A 27,669-nucleotide genomic window follows, 5' to 3' on the forward strand; every position below is an offset into this window, starting at 1 on the left:
AATAGAAAGGGAAGGAACACTTCCAAATTTATTCTATAAAGTCACTATCATCCTCATACTACAACCAGATAAAGACACATCAAGGAAAGAAAACTACAGGCCAATTACCCTGATGAACTAAGATGAAAAAATTCTTAATAAAATATTAGCTAATCATATTCAATCATATATTGAGAAGATTACACACCAGGACCAAATTGATCTTTATGCCAATCTTGCAAGGATGTCTTAACATTCATGAATCAATACGTGTAATTTCCCACATAAATAAATTTAAGAACAAAAGCACATAGTCATGTCAATAGATGCAGAGAAAGAATTTAGCAAAATTCAGTACCTATTCTTGACAAAAACGGAAGGAAGTAAGGATAGATGGAACTACCTCAATATTGTATATAGTATATGTCAAAAACCCAAAGCCAATATCAGAATGAATAAGGGAAAATTGAAAGCATTTCCTTTAAATTCTGGAACAAGACAAGGATTTATATCCTCACAACTTCTATTCAATATATATTAGAAATTGTAATTAGAGCAATTAGATGAGAGAAGAAAATAAAAGGAATAAAAATAGGAAAAGTAGGAGTAAAATTATCACTATTTCCAGGTGATACAATCCTATATTTAGAAGATCTAAAACTTTGATCAGAAGACTGCTATATTTAATAAACAAATTCAGCACAGTAGCAGGTTACAAAGTCAACATACACAATAAATAGCTTTGTTGTACACCAATAATAAATCTTCTGAGAATGAAATCAGGAAAACAATTCAATTCACAATAAACTCAAAACAAAAAAGCAAACAACAAACAAATAAACAAAAACACATAAAAGAATCCAAAATCAAAAAAACACATTCCTAGGAATAAATCTAGCAAAACATATGAAATATCTGTACAATGAAAATTATACAAGATTGAAGAATGAAATTGAAAAAGACACAAGAAGATTGAAAGATTTCCATGTTTATGGGAAGGCACAATTAATATTCTTAAAATATCTATTCTACAAAAATCATTATATAAATTCAATGCAATCTTCATCAAAATGCTAATGACACTCTTCAGTCTTAAAATTCATTTGGAATAATAAAAGATCCAGAATAGCCAAAGTTATTCTAAGCCAAAAAAGTAATGCTGGGGGCATCACAAAGCCTGTCTTCAAATTATACTACAGAGCTATAGTAACAATGATTGTGCTGGTGTAAAAACTGACACATAGACCAATGGTACAGAAAACACAGAGATGACCCAATACATCTACAATCATCTAATCCTTGATAGCATTACCAAAACATACATTGGAGAAAAGATACCCTTTTCAACCAATGGTGCTGGGAAAACTGGTTAACCAAGTGTAGAAGCATGAAACTAAACCCCTATCTCTTATCCTGCATAAAAGTCATCTAAAAATTGATCAAAAACCTTTGGAATTATACCATAAATTATGCAACTTCTAGAATAAAACAGGGTCAACACTTCAACATAGTCACTGACCCTTCAAAAGGACACTCAAAAGTCAGGAAATAGTGCCCAGAATTAATAAATGGGATGGCATAAAATTAAAAAGAATCAGCACAGCAAAGAAAACAACAATTAAAATGTGAAGTGAGTAGAAGAGAATCTTTGTCAGCTACTCTTCTGACACAGGATTAATTTCCAAAATGCATAAAGAACTAAACACACACACACACACACACACACACACAAACACACACACACATACACACACACACCTAACCTAAATGGTAAATAGGCAAATAAATTGAAGAGACACTTCTCAAAATATTCACATGGACCACAAGTAAATAAAAAATAGTCAACATTTTTTAAAAATTAGGTCAATGCAAATGAAAGCTACACTGAGATGTCATCTCACTCTTGTTACAATGGCAGCCATCAAGAATACAAACAATAACATATGGTGGAGAGGTGGTGGAGATAAAGAAAACTGTTAGGCTGTTGGTGGAACTAAAAATTAGTACAACCATTATGGAAATCAGTATGGAGGTTCCTCAAAAGTCTAGGAATAGAAGCACCACGTGCCCCAGATATACCATTCCTTGGTATTTATCCTAAAGAATTACTCATCATACTACAGTGGTACATGCATACACATATTTATGTCAGCACAACTCACAATAACCAAACAATGGGACCAGCCTCGGTGTCCATCAACAGATGAATGGTTAAAAAAATATTGTCTATATGCACAAGGGAGTATTAATCTATCATAAAGTATGAAATTGTGTAATTTGCAAGAAAATGGATGTAACTAGAGAAGATTATGTTAGGTGAAATAAGTCAAACTCAGAGGTTAGGGTTGTATGTTTTCCCTCCTATGTAGAAACTGGAGAGGAAGAAGGAAAACAAAGGTGGAGGTGTACCTCCTAAAAATCAAAGAGAGATTAGTAGATTAGAAGGGAGGGAGTAGGAGGCTAGGTAAACAGGAAATACTGGGGAATGATATTGACTAAATTATATTGTTATATTTTGTTCTCATATGAGCCTCACCATTATGTACAACTATAATGCACCAATACAAACGTGGAAAAAAGAAAGGTAGCCCTCATTAATCTGCACCTCTTGATTTTCATGATTCTGTAATCCCATCTTCTTGACTATGGATTGCAGATAGTGACTTGTTACCAGTAAACAGAATACACCAAAAGTAATGGATTACTACTTTCAAAGGTAGATAATGAAAAATTGTGACTTCTACTTTGCTGGATCCCCTATCCAGCTCTACATTTAAATTAAATGCTATTATTTTGGTGAGACCAATATGACAGGGAATGAAGTCCTTCTTCCAAGAGTCTGAGAGCAACTTAATCCTTCCCCAAATCATGTTACTGGTCTTGAAAGTGAAGTTTTCCTCCAGGGAGACTTTAGGTGATATTACACCCCCAATAAATATCTTGACCACAAACTATGAGAGACTGTTAACCACAGAACCCCTATAATCACTGCCCATGTTGCTGGTTTAAGACACTATATTTTTAGGGACAATTTACTCCACAAAAACAGAGAACTCATTACATGTTGGTACTAGAAATGAAATGCCACTGTAAAAAAATAGCTTAAATTTTTGGAATGGATGTAGAATTGGGCAGTGGGTTGAAATATTCTGATTTCTTGATAATAATAAAAGCAAGGAGAGCAAGGTAAATTGAAATAAAACTAAATAAAATGAACTAGGATTTTTCAGCCTTTCCATTTGGCAATTGAAACTACCATTGAGGAATAGCTTTGGAACATTTTCGGGAAAACATGGCTGGAAATAAATCTTAATTTACAGATAAGGTCCAGTATGTGAAAGAACAATATTTCTTAGTATTTAATTATAACTTTAGTTGACATTTATAAAGCACAATGTATGTTTTGTATACATGAACAAATTGGGTAATAAGCATATACATCACCTCCTGTACAATGTTTCTCAAGATCTCAGGGGGATCAGATCTCAAACAAACAATAGAACTTCTGAGATAATTAGATGTGTTTTCTTTCAGCCATTTCAGGCACCCAAAGCCGAGAAGGGTTTATATCAAAGATATTTGTTAGAGTGTTACAATTTTTTGTAAACCCCAATGAAGTTCATAGGAGCTCCGCAATGTTTTTGATAAATATTTGTCACAATAAACATTTCCACCTTGACTGAAGGGAAAGGGAACAGAAATAGTATCAAATGAGAAAGGCTCCCAAAAATGCTACACTGATAAGCTAACTTAATACATCTTTTAGATTAAAATATGTTTATGCATTTTATGAGAGGGAAGAAATTCAGAAGTTGGAGCCAAAGGACAAGAGGTTGTGAGAGCCAAATTGCTTCAATTTTCCAAGCCTTTAAACCTACTCGAAGAATTCCTAAACTTTGCCTTTCTTGATTTCGTAATTGCTATAGATTCTGTATCTCAAATCTCCTTTTTGAATGGGAATGTCTCCAGTAGTTATTCTAAACTTATATTATCAGTATATGTTGGATATGTTTCAGACATGTGTTTTGTCTCTTTAGTTTCATGTATTTACAAATACAGGTTCTAAGATTAGAGAACAACACATAAGTAGTCTTATCCACATTTGGACCTCATTGAAGCGTTTTGATTCTGGGGGTCAGGGTGTATCTCAGTGTTAGAGTGCTCTCCTATCAAGTGTAAAGTCTTTAGCTCAAATGATGGCAATTAAAAAAATATTCTGGACTTCAAGAACATGCTATAAAAATAAGACTTTTGGGGAAATTGAGAATGTGTCAATTTATTTAGTGGGTAAGAAGGATAGAATAATTTTGTAGCCATAGAATCTATCCTTTGTGTTTTCCTTTATTAACAATTTCTTCTCTAGGGCATTTTACTCTCTTTCAGGGTTAATGTGGGAAAGTCTATTAGTTGTCCCTCCACCAAGCACTTTGTGTGATGCCTGAAATGCTTTTACCTTCCTTGTATCAGTTAACCCCAAATACTTTTTGGTCCATTAAAACTGTGTTCTCTCAAAAATTCTTTTCACGTGACTTGTCATATCACTCTTTTTGTAATTGTCTCTTAATTTTTGTCCCAAATTAAAATGTAAGTTTCCTAAAGGCAGAAAATCTGATTTATTTGCTTATTAATATATATTAACCTGCTGGCACACAGTAGATGCATAAGTATTTTTAAATGTGTTAATGAGTGTATTTTTTTGAATAAGCCACATCAGAATCTGGCTCCCATGAGGAGGGAAATTCAGGGAGAAAAAAAAGAAAAAAAGATTTGTCCAAAGATTTTTCACAGAGGTTCAATTTTCATACTCTCTAGTGAGAACAATGTTAAATGTTAAAAGAAGTAGGAAAGGAATTTTATATATCTTACTGTCATGTTTATATTGTGTAGAAGAGTATGTGATTCATTTGTTGCACAATAAATATTTGTTGAATTGATAAATAAATGGATAGAATTTAAAAATAATTTTAATGCTATCTTTTTCGTGGTCAATTACTCTTTGTCTTACTAGCGTTCTGATTTTCTTTAAAAGGGACCAAGATTTATTTAAATAGTGAGAATGAATTATGGTACAATTTGTGTACTTCCATGAATGAATTGCAACATCTATGTCCAAATACCTGATACATTTTTTCAAGATCCCCTCTCTACAATGAATCCATGGAGAACCAGGACGAGATGTAAGAGCTCATTCAGCATTCCCATTCAGACCCTTTAGTCACCCCCAGAGACCCAGGAACATAGCCTAGTGTGATTATGAGGTCATGTCATTTCATCCCAGTCCCCCTTCCAGATCACCTCTATGGTCAGGGTCTCTTCAGCATTCTTTTTTCCATTTATGTGTGCAACTCTTCTAAGTTCCTTTACACCCTTTTCTAGCTGATTTGTGACAATCAGCCACCGGAAGGACTCCACCAGCTTCCTGATTAAAGAAGACAAGAAAGGTACAGTAAATATTCAACTACTTAATTTTCACACAACCTTGAGATTCATTCGCCTTTCCATTTATACATACTTTATTATTGTGGCTGTGTAATTTCTAACCAAATCTTCCTTTTCCACTGGACTTGTCTTTCACTAAGATCAGGGACATATCTGTCCATTAATGTGTGAAAATAATTATAGAGATCAGTAAACAAAGATCAAATGGTATAAATCATCCATTTGCATTCCAATTTTTTGATATATAATTTTTATCTATAATTCACATATCATAATGTTTTTGTAGGACCCAAGTCAGTGAACATCATACTCAATGGTGAAAGACTAAAAGATTTTTCTCAGAGATCAGAAATAAGGCAAGCATGCCCACTTTCACCACTTATTTTCAACATAGTGCTGAAAATTATATATGGATTAATTAGGCAAGAAAAAGAAATAAAAAGCATCTAATTAAAAAATGAGAAAGTAAAATTATCTGTTTGCAGATGATATGTTCTTCCATGTAAAAAATCCTGAAGATTCCATAAAAAAGATATTTTAGCTAATGAATAGAAAATGCAGCCAAATAGCATAATACAAAGTCAACATAGAAGGTAAGTTGTATTCATATACACTAATAATGAACAATGTGAAAAGATAATTACAATTGTTGGTTGGTCTTTAAATCACAGTGGCAAAAAACTGAATAAAATAACATTAATCATTGGTAGGACTGCAAATTGGTAAAATCACTTTGGAAAGCATTATGGAGATTTCTCAAAAGACTAGGAATGGGACCACCACATGACTCAGCTGTTCCAGACTTAGGAAATTTATGCCAAAACCCCCAAGTCAGTATACTCTAGTGATACATGAATTTCAATGTTTGTAGGAGTGCAATTTACAATAGCCAAGTTATAAAACCATTGTTAGTGTCCATCAACAGATGAACAGATAAAGAAAATATGGTATATACACACATAGACTTTTATTCAGCCATAAAGAAGAATGAAATTATGTTATTTGCTGGTAAATAAATGGAACTGGAAAGCATAATGCTAAGTGAAATAAGCCAGACTCAGAAAGCCAAAGATTGAATGTTTTCTTTCATAGGTGAGAGGTAAAGAGGAAAAAAAGGGAAAAATAAAAGGAGCTCATGAGAATAGAAGGGAGAACAGTATAGCAGAGTAAGACAGGCAAGAATGAGGGTTGCCAAGGAGAGATGCTGGGCATTGAAATCAACCAAAGTGTGCTAAGTGCATGTATAAACAAATCACAATGAGCTCCATGTTTATATATGATCATAGTGAACCAATTAAGAAAATAAACATGTAGAAGAGAGACCATAAGGAATGGAGTTAGAGGGCAGGGAAAAGGAAGGTAAGGGAAAATGAGATATAGGAAATTATATTATGTGCATTTATGAGTATGTCACATGAACTCCACTATTATGTATTATCATACTGCACTCATAAAAGTATAATAAAATGCTTTATTTTTGTATTACGATTATTTCATGTCAATTTTCTGCCTATTATACAAAAATGATGATGCATAGTGCCAACCTCCATAAAAATTGCCATCCTATTTCCTCTCTTGCACCTTGGATGTCACAAAGGGTGTTAATAGGGACCAATATTGAAACCAAAAACATACCCAGTGACATAGCCCTTCTGTTATCACCTTGGCCTCTCTTGTAAAGAATGTGGAGATTGTTCATACCTGGAGGGGAAGAGGAGGACAAACAAGGGTACAGACACAGCCAATTGCAGTGTGTACCACTTTCGAATGGCAAAAGCCAGTCCTCCAAGGAACATCTGTCCAATACTGTTGGAAGACATCATCAGGACTATTCCTACATACTTCTTTTTGGATATTGTCCATTCTGACACTGGAATAAAATATGTACATAATTGTCATTCCAGACAAGGGGTAATTTCACAGTCAATTCAGACATGGAGAAAATGAAAGTCTCAAATTATTGACTTACGGAGAGAAAAAGAATTTATCGTAATAGTCATGATATTCAACCCAGCCCAGAAGCGTAATATGCAGTAAATGAGGAAGGTGGGGGCGAAGGCTGCTGCTGTGTCAACGATGCCCAGCTGGAGTAAGCACCACAGGTACACCACCTTCCGCCCAAACCTAAGAAAGATCGGAACAGGTAAGCTTATTTCAGAACAAAAATAATATGTGGAAAACAAGAAAAGATAAAATAACTAGGGTAAAATGTTTAACAAATAGGAGATTGTACTTATGGTCTAGCAGAATCATTATACTAGTCAACAACAAAAATCACAGATGTAAGCATCCCTGCTAATCTTAGAATGCTGCCAGAATGCACAGCAAAACACATGGCGGAGGACTCAGATGCCATGTGGAGCCATATCAAGAAGAGGAAATAGGGGAGGTCATAACAAATGTTTGTTTTAAAAACGTTCATTTAGGAAAGTGGATTTATGTGTCATATTCAGAATGCTGAGGAGTGAAATCAAGAGATCCATACTTGGATCTGGGTAATCTTTAGGTAAATGCTGAAGGATTCGAAAGGAAGTGTGGGAAGACAATACATCAAAGTTGCAGATAGATGGCATAACCACTACTGTGGGCCATGTCAGTGTTCAAAGGCCTCGGGAAATGTGTTTCAGAAGACGACCTGGCAACTGTTCCCTTTAGCACAGGAACCGATAGGAGGTCCACAGAGGAGAGACAGAGAATAAGAAGCAGAAGGACATATCACACAGAAAGAACAGGGAAATATTTGTGTCTTGAAGCTCCAGGGAAGGGTCTCATTCTGGAGTTAACTTGGACAAAGTTCCATGAGCTGATACCAAGTTTTCAGTAATGTTAATTTTTATGGTTTAGATGTGGTGTCTTCCAAAAGCTCATATGGGAGACAATGCAAGAAGGTTTGGAGAAGAAATGACCTAATTAAACTAATCAGTGAGTTAATCCATGTGGGATTAACTGAGTGCTAAATGGAGGCAGGTGGGGTGTGGCTGGAGAAAGTGGTTTATTGGAGTCACAGTTATGATGAATATATTTGTATCTGGTGACAGCCGTCTCTCTCTGCTTCCTGGTTACCATGAGAGATGCTTCCCTCTGCCACACTCTTCCACCATCATATTCTGCCTTGTCTCCAGCTTCAAGGAATGGAGCTGTCTTTCTATGGTCTAAGGACCTCTAAAACGGTGAGCTCTCAAATAAACAGGTAGAGAACAGGATATTTTAAAAGAGATACTCTGTTGGTGGCTACATGGCTTTATGCTTTTGCCAAAATTCCTAAAACCATGTAACACCAAGATTGTGTCCTGTTGTAAACCATGGGCTTTAGTCAATACCATATAAATATTGGTCTATCACATATAATAAACTCATTACACTAATGTAAGATGCTAATAATATGTGAGGTTGTTTGTGGGAGGGGGTATTGGGAACTCTCTGTACTTTGGACCCAATATTTCTGTAAACCTAAAACTGATGCAAATTTTTAAATCTCATTGCCAGGCATGGTGGTGACTCAGGAGGCTGAGGTAGATTCACAAGTTTAAGGTCAGCCTCACCTGAGGAAAACCCTGTTTCAATAGATAGGTGTGGTTTTAGGGATGCTGTGGGAATCAAAGAAACCAACACTGGAAAATAGAATAGGGAAAGTGTTGGGAGCTTATCATGGGGAGCTCTGGGTTACTTTGAAACAAAAGACTACATACATGAAAATATAAGTAAACCTAAAAGAACTTAGTGGTGAATGATAAAAAGTAATAAAGAGATTAGACAAAAAAGATTCATCTTATATAGATTTGAAATCTATCATACTAAAAAACATCACATATTTCATAGCATGTAGAAAGAGAAATAGTAAGCATGTGAGACATTTCTCTGTTGTGATGGATGGGAATGGAGATTAATGGGAATTCATGGACATGAATGGGAATACACAAGGAAAAGAGTCTTTTCCCAAACCAATAAGAATATTGTAGATGAGAATAATGACATTATCCTTGAGCACAAGGAAGAAGGGTATAGATGGATACTGAATTGTACATAATAAATAAATTTGCGTGCATTTGAAATCTGAAGAAGAAAGATGTCAGGACTGGAAAACTCTCCTGATCATGTGAGGCAACAACACCTGTTCAGTTACAGTGAAGTAGAATGGTGCACATGGTGAGTTATTGCTTTAGGAAGGTTTAAACTACTTTGTATCACTGTGCTTACTGATGTTTTTTTCCTATCCTCACTCCTCTAACTATACAAATATTTGTATGATAGCAAATTTCAAGATATTCACAGCCTTGAACTTTTCTATGGCCCAAATGTACGTGTACAACTAGATACCTGAATCAATCTCTCTCTCTCTCTCTCTCTCTCTCTCTCTCTCTCTCTCTCTCTCTCTCTCTCTCTCCCCCCACCCCCCTTTTGTGCCATGTTCCTGGCTAATACTTTCCTCCACTATATTCTTCAACCATGATACTTCAAGGAATGGAGTCAGCCACCTATGGACTGAGACCTCTGAAACTGTGATCCCCAAGATAAACATTTATCCTCTAAATTTGCTTTTTTTTGGCTCTTTTAGTCACAGCACCAAAAAAAAGAAAAGCTGACTGAAACAATGCCAAATAACTCCCACTCAGCAAGTCCAACACAACACAGATTTCTAAATTTTCTCCACCAACATTTCTCCACTTCTTCTCTAGTTCTTTTCCTTCTTCTATAGTGGCATTAATTCTAGTATCTAGTCATTTTTTCAGGCCAGAAGCTTATATCCTCTTTGATTCTTCCATTTCTCTCACTAGTAGTTATACAATAGTGGAAAATAATCTTAATATCCAGAAGGTCTTGATGCCTCTACATTCCCCAAATCCAACTCCTTCTTTCCATCTCCAAGATATCTACAAACTTTAGACTCCTATCATCTCTCCTCTGGGATACTTCAATAGACAGTTGATCCTAGCTACCACTCAGTGGAGAAATAAGACAATCAAAAGGAAAGTTACAAAATTCCCATTTGTGGGGACAAGTGCATGGAGTACTGCATACATGGCATACATTAAGGGCATCTGAGTGGCAGTCCACTCCCCTCATGCTAGGCATGTGAGTGGCAGACTGCTTACCCTGTAAGCACAGCTCTGGGTGTGAGGCCATGGGTGTGAGGCCTGTGCTTGCTCCACGGCTCACTCCTCAATTGCTTACTGCAAGGACAGTTATCAGAAATTACATTGGTGTCTACCCGTAATCTGCTTAGCTATTGCCCTTGTATAAATACGTGGTAACTCTGCAATAAAATCAGACCTGCTTCCTGCTTGGCCTCCAGAGAACTTGTTTAGGGACTCCACAGCCACACACTCCTGTAGCCAGTTTTGTGGACCTCCTTGCTGGACAAGAGAGAGACCACACACCCATTAAATTTAAAGGCTGGGAATTGCAACAAGAATAACTGGGATAGAGGTACCACTAAATAGGGAATCAGGGAAGAGACATTTCAGAAGGTAAGATTTGATTCTGAGTTGGGCTGACAAGTGCACAGGGGAAATCATTATAGGCAGAAGGAATAGAAAATGTAAATGCCATGTGGTAGAATCCAGCTAGATGTTCTGAAGACTAGCAGAGGATGGAAAAGTGTGTAGACGAGGTGAGGAAGGGAGGCTGGGGCCATATGACAGAATGGCAAGACTTGATAAGAAACTCAGGGTTTTTTTCTATGTATGACAGAAAATCGCTGGCTATTACCTGGGTAAGAAAGGCAGAAAATTTTCAAGCTTGAGAAGACACAGGTCAACATAGTGTGTGGATAACATGTGTGTTATTAATGCATGTCAAATGCTAGCTTCAAATGTGAGCTACACATACTCTAAAGTGTTCTAAGAAACTGGGTGGTTATTTGTCAGGAATGCAGAGGTCCCTTCATTTGATAGGGGGGTTGAACTCCATAACTTCTGGTATTAGAAGCAGGGGGAGGTGAGGGGGAGTAGAAGGAAGTTGAATTATTGGCACCAAAGCACAAGTGGATGGCAGTAATAAATTCTAATGTTATAGAGCAAAATTGGGCAACTATTATTCACAATGACCTATAGTATATTTTATGAATCACTGGAAGAGAGGAGCTTCAAAGCTCCAAACCAAAACAATGATAAGGAGATGGAAATGTTCATTACCTGGATTTTATTATTATATAAGGTATACATAAAATGAAATATCACATAGTACTTCATACTACAATTATTATGTGTTTATAAACATTTTTTAAATATTTAAGGTGATGGAAATATTAACTACATTGTTGTGATAATTACACATTGTATGTATTTAATGTATATAAATACACCAAATTAATGTATTCAATATATTTGTTAATTAAAATAATTAATAAAGTAAATTTATTTATTGCCTTCCATCATTTATTACTTTAGATCTGAAATGGCCATCTTACAAATCTCTGTCATCAGTACTGAAGTTAATCCTTTTACAACTTGTTTCCTGGCTGGTACTATTGCCTTCTATGAAATTATACTTCTAATTCAATAGTCACATCCCTACCATTGTTACATCCCTTATTAAGCATTTCATTGAGGTTTACATTACACATAAAAGTGTAGATATCAAACGTTTACAAGTTTAATTATTTTCACAAAACCATTCTATTTAACCAGTTCTAAATAAATAGAACATCAGTCTCATGAAGTTGTTCTCGGACATTCTCCTGGACACCATTCTCACCAAAGATATCTAAGATCATGAACTTTAACACCATATATTATTCTGTATGCTTTGGTCTTCATGGAACTTGAAATCATGTGTTATATAGTCCTGGGTAATGTAATATTGCCCCTGTTATTGCATGTGGCAGTAGTTTGTTCTTTCTTGTGGCTCAATAGAAATTCATATTAATATAATACATTTTTATTCTACTGTTTATGGGTAGTAACCTGAATCTATGCTCAAAGAAAACTTACTTATTCATATATTTCTTTTAACTGTTTTGATAATTCATTCTCCAGTACAAATTGGTAGTATAGAGACCTGAAAACTAGAGGGAAATGAACTCTCTGATCTAGAAAGCCATACAGGCACCTATTATCTGTTGTATGCTCAAAGTCACAATTTTGAACTGAGAATACTAGGTGGCTTTTAGAATCAGCACTCCCATCAGTGTTTTTGTGGAAGAAATGCGTGGATGAGAGCCATGGTTGACTGCTTTCTGTAGCTCTGGCAGGGTGCTAGAAGCCACAAACTTCTCACCTCCAAGTTTCATCCTCCTAACTTCTTAATAATTAACATTTCTGATTACAAAAATATGGTTACAAGTGTTACCTATTAAAGTCATTTCACAAGGACCAGCATCCAGGTTACAGGTCCAGTGACTTACCATCCCATCAGGGACACAGTGCTACTCAATCCTCAGATTCAGATTTTATAATGATGATTACCTCTGCATGTGTGCCTACACTGCATGTGTGAAATGATGGCCAGTAAAAAAGTATCTATGCTCATTTATCTTACAGGGTCTAGGTGGTTCAGAATATTGCCAAGACCAGGAACATACTTTTAAACATGCAAGTGCCTTCTCCCTGAACTCTACTTTCTTTCCCTTTGTTGAACTGTTACTCATACACCTCACTTTGTGGATTTGCTCTGCAAATTGCTCCCTGAAATTAATATGATTAACAGAAAAAAATAACTTTTCACAACAAGTTTTAACTTCCAGTGTACGTATTAAGCACTAATACTTAGTTTGCTAGAGTCAGAAAGTGAGTCCAGTTCACAGTTCAGTGCAAAGCACAGAGACCTCGTCAAGATTTCTTAAATAAAGAAATAAGTATTTCTGCTACCTTTCCTATCCTCCACTATCCCCCATCCCCTCCCCTCCCATCTTCTCTCTCTACCCCATCTACTGTAATTCATTTCTCTCCCTTAGTTTTTTCTTTTTTCCCTTTCCCCTCACATCCTCTTACATGTAATTTTGTATAACAATGAGGGTCTCTTTCCATTTCCATGGTAGCAGAATACAACAGTCACTAGTATGGTAATATGTAAAAACATGGATGTGTAACCGATGTGATTCTGCAATCTGTATACGGGGTAAAAATGGGAGTTCATAACCCACTTGAATCAAATGTATGAAATATGATATGTCAAGAGCCTTGTAATGTTTTGAACAACCAATAAAAAAATAAAAAAAGAAATAAGAATTTACTGAATACTTAATTTAACCAAGAGTCCAAAAGAAAGAGAAGTGTCACTCACCTGTCTGAAAGAAGGCTATATATCAGACTTCCCAACAATGACCCAGTCATAAACAGAGTTTGAACCACTGATTTTAATGATTGGGATTCACAAACCAGGTCCCACTGGAGGAAAATAAAAAAGCACAGTAGAGTTTTAGAAGGTTTTGAGCCTTTAAAATCTTTTCAGTCAGTGAAAACAGAGTGCAAACTCCCACATATGATCTCTGCTATGTGCATCCTGCCCCGATGTCTGGCTTCACCTATAGTCACTCTCCCCTGGTTGCCCTTCCTCCACTTATTACAGCCCTTCAAGTGCACTTTCCTCTCTCTTGCCTCATATGCTTCCAATATTCTGCACCTTTTTTCTGCATGACTTTATTCAATTTTAGCTTCAGGCCACCAACTCTCTTTATTCTATTAACTTATACATATTCATTAGCTACTACAATTAAAACATATAAAAACACAATTACCAAAATTTTTAAAACTGTAACTTTTTTCCTCATCATGTAAGTGACTTAGGGTCCTGCCTTTGACTTTTCTTAGCAGTCCATACTTCAACTACTACAATATCTCTCATCCTTGGCCACACATTGAATCACTTAAAGAACATCAAAAACACTAGGTTTTGGGATCCTATGCCCAGAGATTCTGATTTATTTGCTCTCAGGGTCAGTTTTTCAGCACTGAGAACCACTGACTTAGTATAACATTTGATCACTTTTAAAATTATAGATCTTTCTCACTAGATTAAATGATAATTATAGGTATATGTTTTGTTTGTTCAGTTCATTAACTCCAATACTGTAATTCTCAACAGCATCATAGAGTAAGTAGATAAGCAATTGCTACCTGCAGAAGGACTAAATGTATAAAGCAAGCTTCTTGGTATTACCTCCAAACTCTTTGACCATACAAACAGTTTATTGGGATGAGGCACCTTACCTCAGTTATGATGGTGGAGGGGAAGTAGCTTCTGTCATACACCCAGCCATCCACACAGGGCTCTGTGTCTGCCTCAGCTGTGTTGGTGACAGTTTCATTCAGGTGAAGGAGCTGCCACTGGGGATGGATGAAGCGACGACACTTCTCTGGTTTCAGGTTTGAGTCCAGGGGAATGGAGATCCTCAGGAGGGCATCTTGGCTGAGAGTTCTGGTGACATTACCAGAGACAGTGTCATTGTCCAGAATCTGGACCCAGCAGCGATGATCAGGAGTTGCAGCAGTGAAGTTCTCCAGTACAATATGTGGGCATGTTAGGATGTTGATGACACAAAAGAGAACTAGCTGAAATATTTGGAATCTCCCCAGGCCTCCAGCTTGATCCAGGAGCTCATCAAAGGACATTTAGGCTGAACAGGGGATCACCTGAAGGAATCACTTTATGAAGGTAAATTCAGAAAGAGAAAATGCTTCCTTTCACCAAGACCTGTAATGTGTTGCTCCTCATTCAACTTTCTCCTTGATGGGCTGTGACTCACTGCTGCAGAATAATGGGTTTAGACAGCCAGATAATTTCAATAAAGTTACAGAAATATTTGTCAAAAAGACTTCTACTTGCTGACAACTGAGCCTGCTTAAAAGATTACTCTGTGAATGATTCTGATCTTTGAGCTTTCTAAGAAGTCAACAGTGGACTTTCAGCGGGTGTAATCTCCACATGACCTGAAATATACCTTTCAATGATCTGTCCTTTTTAGAAAAGGAATGTTGGAACCTCAAAAGTAAAAAGCTTTCTGATATTACTGTGTAAAGAACAGAGCATGGCTTTTCTTAGTTAGGTCTGAATTTTCACTGGAAGTTACTGATAAATATTCTTGGTTAAAATAAAGGAAAATGAGATATTGAATGTAAATGCTGACTGTTGGTAACTGAAATTCTGTTTCAGTTTAAATAGTGACAGTGATTTTAAAGTTTTTGAAATACGGAAACAAGTATAAGGGACAGGGAGGAAGGAAACAGAACTTTTATGCCATAGTTTATTTTCTTAGATGTATTAATTTATTCAAATAGCTTTTTGGCCTTTTATATCAATATATGTGTGTACTTAATTACAAATTTGGAAATAGTATATGAGTTTGCTGTTATAAGGTCTTATGTTACAGTTAGTGAGAGATAAACACATAACCAATTTCGCAGAAAATGTTTAATGATTCCTTGGTAGAACGGGACAGGAGAGTCATCCCTCTAGAAGTAAAACTTTGAACTTGTGAAGAAGAATTCCTGAGACAATAAATGATTAAAAGGACAGTTTCTGAACAAGAAAGTACATAATTATAAGTTCCTAATTGTACCTGCAGGATATTCCAAAGGTGAAGAACATGCAGGTTAATAATGGTAGGAGTTGAACTGGTTGAATAAAACCAAAACAAGCAACCAAACAGAATATCTGGAATTAATTATGCAAACTACAGGGTTTTATTCTTTAACTTTAAATCCATCACCTGTGCAACATCTTAAAATGCAGATTTCTGTCCAGAATGTACAAATTCTTTCAGGAAATGACTTTTTGAGGATTTAAATGAAATGTTTTTAAGTCATACATAAAAGCATTAAAAATGTACATATTTTGGGTACCCTTTTATGTTTTGACACATGTATACATTGTATGGTATTTAAATCAGGCCAAACATCTGTTTCCTTAAATATATACCATTTTTTATTTAAAATATTTTTTAGTTGTGATGGACACAATACTTTTTGTTTATGTAGGTTTTTTTTTTAAATGTGGTACTGGGCATTAATCCCAGTGCCTCACACTTGCTAGGCATGTGCTCTACCACGGACACAGAGACCCAGACCTTATCATTTGTTTCATGGTGAAAACTATCAAAATTATTATTATAACTTTTAAAAATGTACATCACATTATTATGAGCTATAGTCTCCTCACTGTACAATAGCACACCAATATTTTATGCTTCCATCCAACTGTCATTTTGTACAAATTGATCAAACTTTTGCCATCTGTCCACTATATTCTCCTAACCTTTTGGCAACATCATTATACTCGAAATTTTTTAGATTCTACATTTGTATGATATGCAATACTTGAGCCTGTTTTGTTTCACTTGACATATAGACCTCCAGATCCATCCATGTTGTTGCAAAGGATAGGATTTCATTTCTCTTTTTTCATTCTACTAGTTTCTAGGCTCTTTCATTTAAAAAATTCAATTTTTTTTTCATAAGTGCCTTATACTTATACATTGTAGTGGAGTTTATTGTGACATATTCATACATGCATGAAAGGTAATTTGCTCCATTTCAATCCCCATTACTCCACATTCCATTGCCTCCCCTCCCACCACCTTGCAACCCCTCCTCCTTCTCATTTTTCTTTATGAATATATATGTATATACATGAATATATATTTTCTTTATACATTCATTCATTTATGAAGACCTAGCTTGTTTCCACTTCTTAGCTATTGTGAATAGGGCTGCAATGAACATGAGCACACAGGTATCTTTTGGCACACTGATTTCATGTTCTTTGGGTATATTCTCAGTAGTAGAATTGCTGGATCATATGGCTTCTCTTTTCAATTTAAAAAAATGTTTTTTTATTAGTGCATTATGCTTATATATGATAGTGGAATTCATTTTCACAAAACCATAAATGCATAGAAAATAATTTGCTCCTTTTCAGTCCCTACTACCTCCTCTTTTTTTTCTTTCCACTGTCCCGTATTCCCCTTCCTTTGTTCTACTGGTCTTTCTTTGATTAATTTATGATTTTTAATGGATGTTTTATAGATATACATAAAGGAAAACTCTACTGTGCTGTATTAAAAAAAATTTGGTGGGTGTACTGAGGATTGAACCCAGAGGTGTTTAAACACTGAACCACATTTCCAGCCCTTTTTAAAATATTTTATTTAGAAACAGAGTCTCACTGAGTTGGCTTTGGACCCTCAATTCTTTTACTTCAGTTTTCTGAGTTTCTGGGATTACAGGGGTGTGCCACCATGCTCAGCCTCTGTGTTGTATTCAAATACATACATAGAATAATGTGGTGCATTTTATTCCACAGTCTCTTACTTTTACTCTCTTTTTTCCCCTTCTATTCTTTTATACTACCCCACTATCTTGCCTTTTATTTTCAAGTAACTGCCCTCCTTTAGCTTCTGCATGTGAAGGAAAATATTCAACCTTTGACTTTATGAGTCTAACTGATTTTACTTAGTGTTATGTTCTCCAGTTCAATTTATTTCCTAGCAAATTCCATTATCTCAGTCTTCTTCATGGTTGAGTAAAACTTCATTTTGTATGTGTGCCACATCCTATTTTTTCATTCATTTATTAATGGGTATCTGGGCTGGGCCCATAACTTGGTTATTAGTGAATGGCACTGCTATAAATACTGATATCCTTGTTTCACTGTAATGGCTTTCTTTCTTTCTTTCTTTCTTTCTTTCTTTCTTTCTTTCTTTCTTTTTCATGTCTGACAAGGAACAGGATAGCTGGGTCATAGGGTTGATCTATTCCTGGTCTTTGAGAAATCTACAAACTACATTCCAAAGTGGTTGTACTAGATTTCAGTGCCACCAAAAATGTTTGAGTGTATCATTCTTGCCAGAATTTATTTTTTTTTTTTGCATTCTCAATGATTGACATTCTAAATTGAGTGAGATAAAATCTCAGTATTTCTTTGATGTCCATTTCTGTGATTGCTGGAGATATTGAGTATTTTTTTCATGTATTTGTTGGCTTTTTATATTTCTTCTTTTGAGAAATATCTGTTTAGTTTTTCTGCCCACTTGTTGACTGGGTTTTTCTCTTTTTGTTAAGTATTTTGAGTTCTTTATATATTTTGGACATTAGTACCTCTATGAGTAGTATCTGGCAAAGATTTCTATAGGGTTTCTTTTCATTCACATAATCGTTCTCTTTATTGTGCATGAGATTTTCAATTTGATGCCATCCTACTTATTGATTCTTAGATTTTTTTTCTTTTTTGAGATTTAGGGTTTTGCTAAGGAAGTTGATGCCTGCTCCAATATATTGGAGTCGTGACTTTATGTTTCCTCCAACAGTGCAGTTTCTGGTCTAATTCCTAGGCATCAGATCCACTTTGAGTTGACTTTTGGATGAAATGAAAAAATTCTTAGAGATAAATGAGAACACCAATACAACATATCAAAATCTCTGATACACTATAAAGGCAGTACTAAGAGGAAAGTTTATTGCATTGAGCTCATTCATTAAAAGAATAAAAAGTCAACAAATAAATGAATTAACATTACATTTCAAATTCCTACCAAAAGAAGAACAAATCAACACCAAAAGCAGAAGGCAGGAAATAAAATCAGAGCTGAAGTCAATGAAATTGAAACAGAATAAAAAATTGACAAAACAAAACTTGGTTCTTTGAAAAAATAAATAAAACAGATAAACCTCTAGCCATGGTAATGAAGAGGAAAAAGAGAGAAAACTCAAATTACTAAAATATGTGATGAAGAAGAAATATCACAAGAGAAATGTCTAAAATACAGAAGATAATTATAAACTATTTTGAAAATTTTTACAAAATATCAAAGACACCAACAAATTTCTAGAGACATATGACCTATCCAAACTGAATGAGGAGGTCATACATGATTTAAACAGATCAATTACAAGTAATGGAATAGAAAATGCTGCCAAAAGCCTACCAATAAAGAAAAGGCCAGAACTAGATGAATTTGCAGCTGAACTCTACAACACCTTCAAGAAATAACTGTTACAAAACTCTTCAAAGTATTCTGTGAAATAGAAAAGGAGGGAACCCTTCCAAACTCATTCTATGAGGCTAGTATCACCCTGATACCAAAACCAGATCAAGGAAAGAAAACTTGAGATCAATATGTATTTATTTGTGTCTTCTTCAATTTATTTCACAAATGTATTATAATTTTCATTATGTAAGTTTTGCACCTTCATGGTTAAATTTATCCCTAGGTATTTTTTTCTGTAGCTTCTATAAATGCAATTACTTTGTTGACTTTTTTACATACTTTATTATTATTTGTAGATATCATTCTGATTTTTGTACATTGATATTCATGCATACTTAATGAAGTGGTTTATGAGTTCTATCAGCTTTTTGATGGAATCATTATGATTTTCTCTCTATAATTTCATATCATCTGCAAGCATGCAATTTAATTTTTTTCCAAATTTGGATGTTTTTAATTTTTCTCTCTCTTATTATTCTGAGTTCTTACAACACTATATAGAATAGCATTACTCACTTTTTTGAGACATTACAACCAAAACTATCAGCTCCCCAATGTTGAGAGCCACAGCCAAAGGGGCCCCAGCAAACTTCCAGCTGCCAGCAAACTTCCAGCTGCCAGCTGATGATTGGTTCACAGCGGCCCCAGCAACATCTAGCTGATTGGCTCCTCTGCGGTGATGTTCATTGGGCTGTTTCCCTGCCCTTTCAGACCACGGAGCTGCTCATTGGGGAGACTTCTTTCGCTCCGCCCATGTGACCCAGCCAATCGGCCTCAAGAGCAGGAGGATTGTGGGAGGTGGTAAGGCTTGTGTGGGTGAGAGGCTTGTGGGAAGCTGGTGGTGGCAGTTGGGCTCTGAGGGTTTTTTTCTGAGGAGCTGTTTTGTTTGGTGTTTGTATTTCTAAAAATAAAGTTAGTTTCTTTTGACAAGTGGCTCCTGAATTGTGCCCAGCCAGACTGCGGCATTTGGTGGCTCGCACGGGGAGCAACTGAGGGTAAGTAAACTGCTCGCCCCTGAGGGCAGGGCGAGAGGATGGGTAGCCATTCTAAGTTTCCTCTTTTGTTTTGCTTCATTTTTGTTTTAAGTTGCCTGTCCCTGGAGATGAGTGAGACGGAAGAAAAACCGCTCACATCTGAGGAAAAACTATTTGCATCTGAGGAACAGATAGGGAGAAAGGACAGATGCATATGTCAGGAGGATAGAAAGGCTATAATGAATTTAGGTTGTTCCATTTTTATTTCATTCTGTCTCGGTTTTGTTTGGCGTCATCTTGTTGGGTTGTATTATAGTAGAAATACGGGATCAGAAATTAGTAAAAAACAAACCGAAAGACTGTTAAGTAAATTGTTAGAGGAAGGAGGCAACTCAGTAAAATCAAGAACAGTCAGGGCATACGTTGATACAATACAAAAATGTAGACCATGGTTTTTTAAGGAGGAGTTGTTCAATATATCACAGTGGGACTATCATGGTGAAGATTTAAAAAGAATAGAAAAGAAAAGCCCAGGGACTCTACCAGTTGGCACATTGACATTGTGGGCGTTGGTATCTGGTTTGCTTAGTCCAAAGCCTTCAGTTCAGACAATGGTCGAGGAAGGAGAAGACATATTGATTCAAGTAAAAGAGAAGGTCTCTCAAGTTAGTCAGACACAGGAAAAGATTCAAGTAAAAGAGAAGGTCTTTCGAACTAGTTAGACAGAGGAAGAAAGTGTAAAGCAGAAAAAGCCATCAGGGGAAAAGTTACAACAGGAGACTGCTAATAACACCTTTCTATCAGAGAGCATAAGTGTCCAACCAACAGCACCACCTCTACAGGAGACTTCTACTAACAGCATTCTATCACCAGAGGGCATAAGTGTCCAATCAACAGCACCACCTCCATATGCTAGGAGGCTCCCAACCCCCGCAGTTGATAGTTTGGATCCTGAGACAGGATCTCAAGTATTAACATGCCCTGTATTTGAGGTAGGAGGGCAGCGAATTTACCAGGGTTTAAATTTCAAAACAGTGAAGGAGCTAAAAGAGGCTGTAACAACCTATGGTCCTCAAGCACCCTTCACTGTAAGCTTGGTCGAATCCATTAACAACTTGAACATGACACCAGCAGATTGGGCTAATATGTGTAAAGCTGTGCTAAATGAAGGTCAATACCTGTTATGGAAGGTTGCCAATGAGGAATTTTGCAAGGAGACGGCTAAGCAAAATGTAGCAGCTGGTTATCCTCAGAGAAATCTAGATATGTTGTTAGGAAAGGGACCTTATGAGGATCAGCAGCAACAAATTGCATATGATCCTGGCGTATACTCACAAATTGCTGCAGAGGCGATTAGGGCATGGAAGACTTTACAAGGACATGGAGGTTTACAAGGTCAATTATCTAAGGTAATACAAGGAGCTAATGAACCTTACACTGAATTTGTAGATAGGCTTATTCAAACAGCTACCAGAATTTTTGGAAATACAGAACAAGCAATGCCATTAATAAAACAACTGGCTTATGACCAAGCGAATTGTTGGTGCAGAGATATCATTAGACCATGGAAACAGGAAGATTTAAACACATATATTAAATTATGTAGAGACATTAATGAACAAGAGCAAGTCATGGCAGCTGCAGTAAAACAGGCTTTAGACGCCAGAGACATTAATGAACAAGGGCAAATTGTGGCAGCTGCAGTAAAACAGGCTTTATATGCCAGGCCAAGAACATGCTACAATTGTCAACAAATAGGACATTTTAAAAGGAATTGCCCCATAGGAGGAGGGTTTAACAAAACTAGGTATCAAAGGAGTAGAATACCGGGTATTTGCCCACGATGCCGTAGAGGGAGACATTGGGCTAATGAATGCCATTCTCAAACCACCATAGAGGGTACTCCATTATCAAAAAACGAACAAGGACAAGGTGTTTATCCACAATATCATGGACAAAGGCATCGGGCTCCATTGCCAAAAAATGGACAGGGGGCCCCAATGCTCCGGGGCCCCAAACCACAAATATACGGAGCACTGGAGGAACCCAGCAACCCCATCAGGGTAGTGCCCAGGACACATTGTCCATCAGATCCCTCATCAGACAAACCAGAGGGAGTGCAGGGTTGGACATCTGCGCCTCCGCCAGATCAGTACTAACTCCAGAGATGGGAGTTCAAATCATTCCCACAGGGGTAAAAGGACCTCTTCCCAAAGGAACAGTAGGCTTATTATTGGGACGCAGCTCTTCTACTCTAAAAGGACTTTTGATAAGTCCTGGGGTAATTGATCCCGATTATGAAAGTGAAATAAAAATTATAGCCAGTTCTCCAAAGGGTATATCAGTAATTTCACCAAGAGATAGAATAGCACAGTTACTAATAATACCAAGCCTACATGATAAATTTTCCAGTCATGCTGTAGAAAGAGGTTCCAAGGGATTAGGCTCCACAGGTATAGATTGGGCTATGCTTTCTTTAAATTTAGATTCTCGCCCCATGCTAAAACTAAATATTCAAGGACATGAATTTAATAGGCTACTGGATACAGGTGCAGACCTTAGCATCATCTCTCGTCAAGAATGGCCAAAACATTGGCCATTACAACAAGCCACTCAAATGCTTCGAGGCCTAGGAGTGGTGACTAATCCCCATAGAAGTGCAATGGTATTAGATTGGAAGGATCCTGAAGGATGTGAAGGAACTATACAGCCATATGTATTGGATCATCTTCCCGTAAATTTATGGGGACGAGATGTCTTAGATCAATTAGGTTTGACATTAACAAATAATATCAATCAAAATGCACCCACTATTATGGCTAGACAAGGTTTTAGGAAAGGAAAAAGATTAGAAAAACAAGAACAAGGTATAGCAGCACCAATACAAATGGATCAAGGAACAGACAGTCATGGTTTGGATTTTCACAAAGGGCCACTGAGACAATAAAAATTACATGGAAATCAGAAAGACCAGTATGGGTTCCTCAGTGGCCCTTGACTAAAGAAAAGATACAAGTAGCCCATGATCTGGTCAAACAACAATTAGCGGAAGGATATATACAACCTTCTGTATCTCCCCATAATACTCCCATTTTTGTCATCAAAAAGAAATCTGGTAAATGGAGATTATTGCAAGATTTAAGAGCCATTAATAATGAAATGGTCATTATGGGACCTGCTCAATCGGGAATTCCTCAATTGTCTGATTTGCCAAAAACTTGGTATGTTTTAGTTATAGATATTAAAGATTGTTTTTTTTCAATTCCAATTCATCCTGAGGATAGTCCATGTTTTGCATTTACTATCCCTGCACTGAATCATGAAGGTCCTGATCAGAGATATGAATGGAAAGTACTCCCTCAAGGGATGGCTAACAGCCCAACTATGTATCAAATTTATGTTAACAAAGTAATCCAGCCACTTAGAAATCAAAATCCTGAACTACAAATATTTCACTATATGGATGATGTATTATTAGCACACAAAGATAAAAACACATTGCTAGAATGTTATGCCACACTTATAAACTTATTAAAAAATTATAATCTGGAGATAGCAATAGATAAAGTACAATTAAATTTTCCAATTAATTATTTAGGAGTTCTATTATCCTCAACCATGGTCCATCCACCAAAAATTCAAATACGAGTAGATCAACTCAAATCACTTAATGACTTTCAAAAGTTATTAGGAGACAGAAATTGGATAAGGCCTTATCTAGGTATTCCAACAGGAGAATTCAGACCTTTATTTGATATCCTAAAAGGTCCATCAGATCCAAATTCACCCCGAATGTTAACGCCTGAAGCAAGAATGGCATTAAAAATCATTGAAACATATATGTAAAATATGCATTTGGATAGAATTGATATAAGTTTGCCTTTATTATTTATTGTACTACCAACAAAAAATATTCCTACAGGAGTATTTTGGCAAGAAGGTCCATTATTATGGATACATTTATCTTATTCTCCTAACACTATTCTTACTAGGTATCCTGAGGCTGTAGGACAATTAATACTCAAAGGAATAAAAACAGCAAAGGGAGTATTTGAAATTTCTCCCAATAAAATTATTACTCCATATACTATGAATCAAATTAATGAATTAGCTAATGAGTTAGATACTTGGGCAATAATCATGTGCAAATCTAATGTTTCATTTGATAACCACTTACCATCTAATCCTTTATTGTCTTTTTGGTCATTGCATCCTGTAATTTTTCCAAAAATGACAAGAAAAACACCTATCATGAATGCTCCAAATATATTCACTGATGGGTCAAATAATGGTACAGCAGCAATAGTTACACCTGATCAAACTTTTACATTTTTAGTACCCAAACAATCAGCTCAAAAGGTAGAGCTTAATGAAGTATTACAAGCTTTTGTGATGTTTAAAGATTCTGTATTTAATTTATTTTCTGATAGTCAGTATATAGTTAATGCTATAGTATCCCTTGAAGATGCTGGTAGGATTTCCCCTTCTTCTACTGTTTTCTCTTTGTTTTCCACTATACAAAGTTTAATCTGGGACAGAAAAGATCCATTCTTTATAGGACATATCAGGGCACATACAGGATTGCCTGGAGCCCTTAGTTTGGGCAATGATTTAGCAGATAAAACTACACATGACATACATATTTTCTCTACACTAGAAGAAGCTATAAATTTTCATAAAAGGTTCCATGTCAATGCTAATACTTTACAAAAGCATTTTAAAATAACTAAGGAACAAGCTAGACAAATAATAAAACAATGTCAAAATTGTGTGACCTTTTTGCCACAAGTTAATCTTGGAGTCAATCCTAGAGGATTGATACCTAACCATATTTGGCAGATGGATGTCACACATTTGCCAGAATTTGGAAAATTAAAATATTTGCATGTTACAGTTGATACTTCTGGATTTTTGATGGGCTCCCTTCATGCCGGAGAAAAAACTAAAGATATTATAGCTCATTGCTTACAAAATTTTGCCACTGTGGGCATTCCAAAACAGTTAAAAACAGATAATGGTCCTGGTTATACTTCTACCTCTTTTAAATAATTTTGCTCATCATTTGGCATTACTCATATAACAGGAATCCCATACAATCCACAGGGACATTAAAATGTACTTATTAAAGCAAAAAGACGGAATTGGGAAGGGGTATATATTCCCCAAAGATAAACTTAAAATAACCCTTTTTACTCTAAACTTTTTAAATTTGGATTCATCAGGACTTAGTGATGCAGAAAGGCATATGTGTCCAAAAAAATGTACATAAGCCCAAGGTACTTTGGAAAGATATTCTAACAGGACAATGGAAAGGTCCTGACCCAGTAATTGTCTGGAGTCGGGGGTCTGTTTGTGTGTTTCCACAGGAAGAACAGCAGCTGATTTGGATTCTGGAGAGATTAACTAAAGTCCTGACCCAGTGATTGTCTGGAGTCGGGGGCCTGTTTGTGTGTTTCCACAGGGAGAACAGCAGCCGATTTGGATTCCAGAGAGATTAACTAAAGCTATTTCTACAGACCAAAAGATGATTTGGCTCAAATCCATAACAGCTGATATCCAAAACTCCAATTTGGCTATCCTTACATCTGCGACAGAACCAGGATGCTTTTTTCAATATCTATTTTATTATTGCCCTTTCCCATATCATGAAGTTCTATTTTGTTTTTTGAGCTCATAAAAACCTAGGTTAAGTTTTCCTGATCAGTTCTATTTTTTTTTTTTGATTATAGAGTTTTTAAACATTGCAATGGAGGTTTCACCTGTAAAAAGTTATAAGGCCTTTACTATTATGTTATGTGTTGTATGTATTATATTATGTGTGCACACTTGTGTTTTGTGTTATATGTTTGAATGTACGTATGTCCATATATCATATATGATGAGCGCTCATGAAAAAATGGATCCAAATATTTTTTTTTTATTCACGTGATTTAAATGGTTTAATTTAAATTGGGTAAATAACTGTTAAGGATTGTTTTAATATGTAAACAAAAAAAGGAGGTTAACAGATCTGTTTGTTTACTTTCACCTTTCCTTTTCATTATATTTAATAATTCTCTTCAAGGTAATGTAAATTGTTAAGAAAATTGTTTTCTTTTAGTGCCTTCTGGAATGTTACATAATTTTTTCTTTAGCCATTATTGCCAGAATTCCTATCTTCATCCCAGTGCTGGTGAAAACAAAGATAAAACTAATCTACAGTTTCTGCAATAGCCATCACTGAATTGCTTGCAGAACTTGCCTAAACTATGTGTCACTTGTATGCATTGTGAACTCACTTGTATGCATTGTGAACTATCTGTTGGTGCAGCACTTGTGGTAATGTTGGGGTATTTTTGCTGATGATGTCATCGGTGGTACAATTTTTCCAACAAGAGCCATCAATTGGCTTGGTGTATCTTCCTCCCTTCTACTTGTCATGACAAAGACCTCTCCACAGGTGTGGCTGTATACTGGACCGGTAGTCAATGACGGGTAAGATCCAGTTACAATGGTACCAACCTAAGACAGGAGGCTGACGCCCTGAGGTCAGCTCATCCGAAGATGGGTAAGGACCATATGTAGTATTGGACAACCTAAGGCAGGCACGGTCCCTAAGCCACATGCTAGTTGTTTAAACAGAAAGGGGGAGATGTTGAGAGCCACAGCCAAAGGGGCCCCAGCAAACTTTCAGCTGCCAGCAAACTTCCAGCTGCCAGCTGATGATTGGTTCACAGCGGCCCCAGCAACATCTAGCTGATTGGCTCCTCTGCGGTGATGTTCATTGGGCTGTTTCCCCGCCCTTCAGACTGCCAGCTGATGATTGGCTCACAGCGGCCCCAGTAAGATCTAGCTGATTGGCTCCTCTGCGGTGATGTTCATCGGGCTGTTTCCCTGCCCTTTCAGACCACGGAGCTGCTCATTGGGGGACTTCTTTGGCTCCGCCCACACAACCCAGCCAATTGGCCTCAAGAGCAGGAGGATTGTGGAGGTGGTGAGGCTTGTGTGGGTGAGAGGCTTGTGGGAAGCCAGTGGTGGCAGTTGGGCTCTGAGGGTTTTTTCCTGAGGAGCGGTTTTGTTTGGCGTTTTTAGTTCTAAAAATAAAGTTAGTTTCTTTTGACAAGTGGCTCCTGAATTGTGCCCAGCCAGACTGCGGCTCCCCAACACTCATTAGTGTCCTGATAGCTGTGGATTTCTCACAAATGGCCTTAATAATGTTGAGGTACGATTCTTGCATGCCTAATTTTTTTAGAGTTTTTATAAGAGGATGCTGAATTTCATCTGATGCTTTTCCAGTACCCTCTTATTACCCTTGTATTCCCCAAGTTGTTTTTATGTTTCTATATTCTCTTGACTTGAAATATGAATATGTCT

General features: G+C 36.4%; 1 protein-coding gene across 1 annotated transcript in view; it reads right to left on the reverse strand.

The window, feature by feature from the left end:
- The window catches only part of LOC308642431 (steroid transmembrane transporter SLC22A24-like), a gene marked incomplete at both ends in the record, with an annotated part of 39,489 nt that extends 24,520 nt beyond the window's left edge, over window positions 1–14,969 (reverse strand). The window contains 5 exons of the mRNA XM_081281339.1: window positions 5,275–5,398; window positions 7,120–7,288; window positions 7,388–7,542; window positions 13,642–13,745; window positions 14,568–14,969. Of these exons, the coding sequence (XP_081137465.1) occupies window positions 5,275–5,398; window positions 7,120–7,288; window positions 7,388–7,542; window positions 13,642–13,745; window positions 14,568–14,969 (954 nt within the window). The remainder of the gene's footprint in view (window positions 1–5,274; window positions 5,399–7,119; window positions 7,289–7,387; window positions 7,543–13,641; window positions 13,746–14,567) is intronic.
- Between the last annotated feature and the right edge of the window lie 12,700 nt (window positions 14,970–27,669).

This window comes from Spermophilus citellus (genome assembly GCF_964194105.1).
Source record: "Spermophilus citellus genome assembly, chromosome: 2".
Lineage (NCBI taxonomy): Eukaryota > Metazoa > Chordata > Mammalia > Rodentia > Sciuridae > Spermophilus > Spermophilus citellus.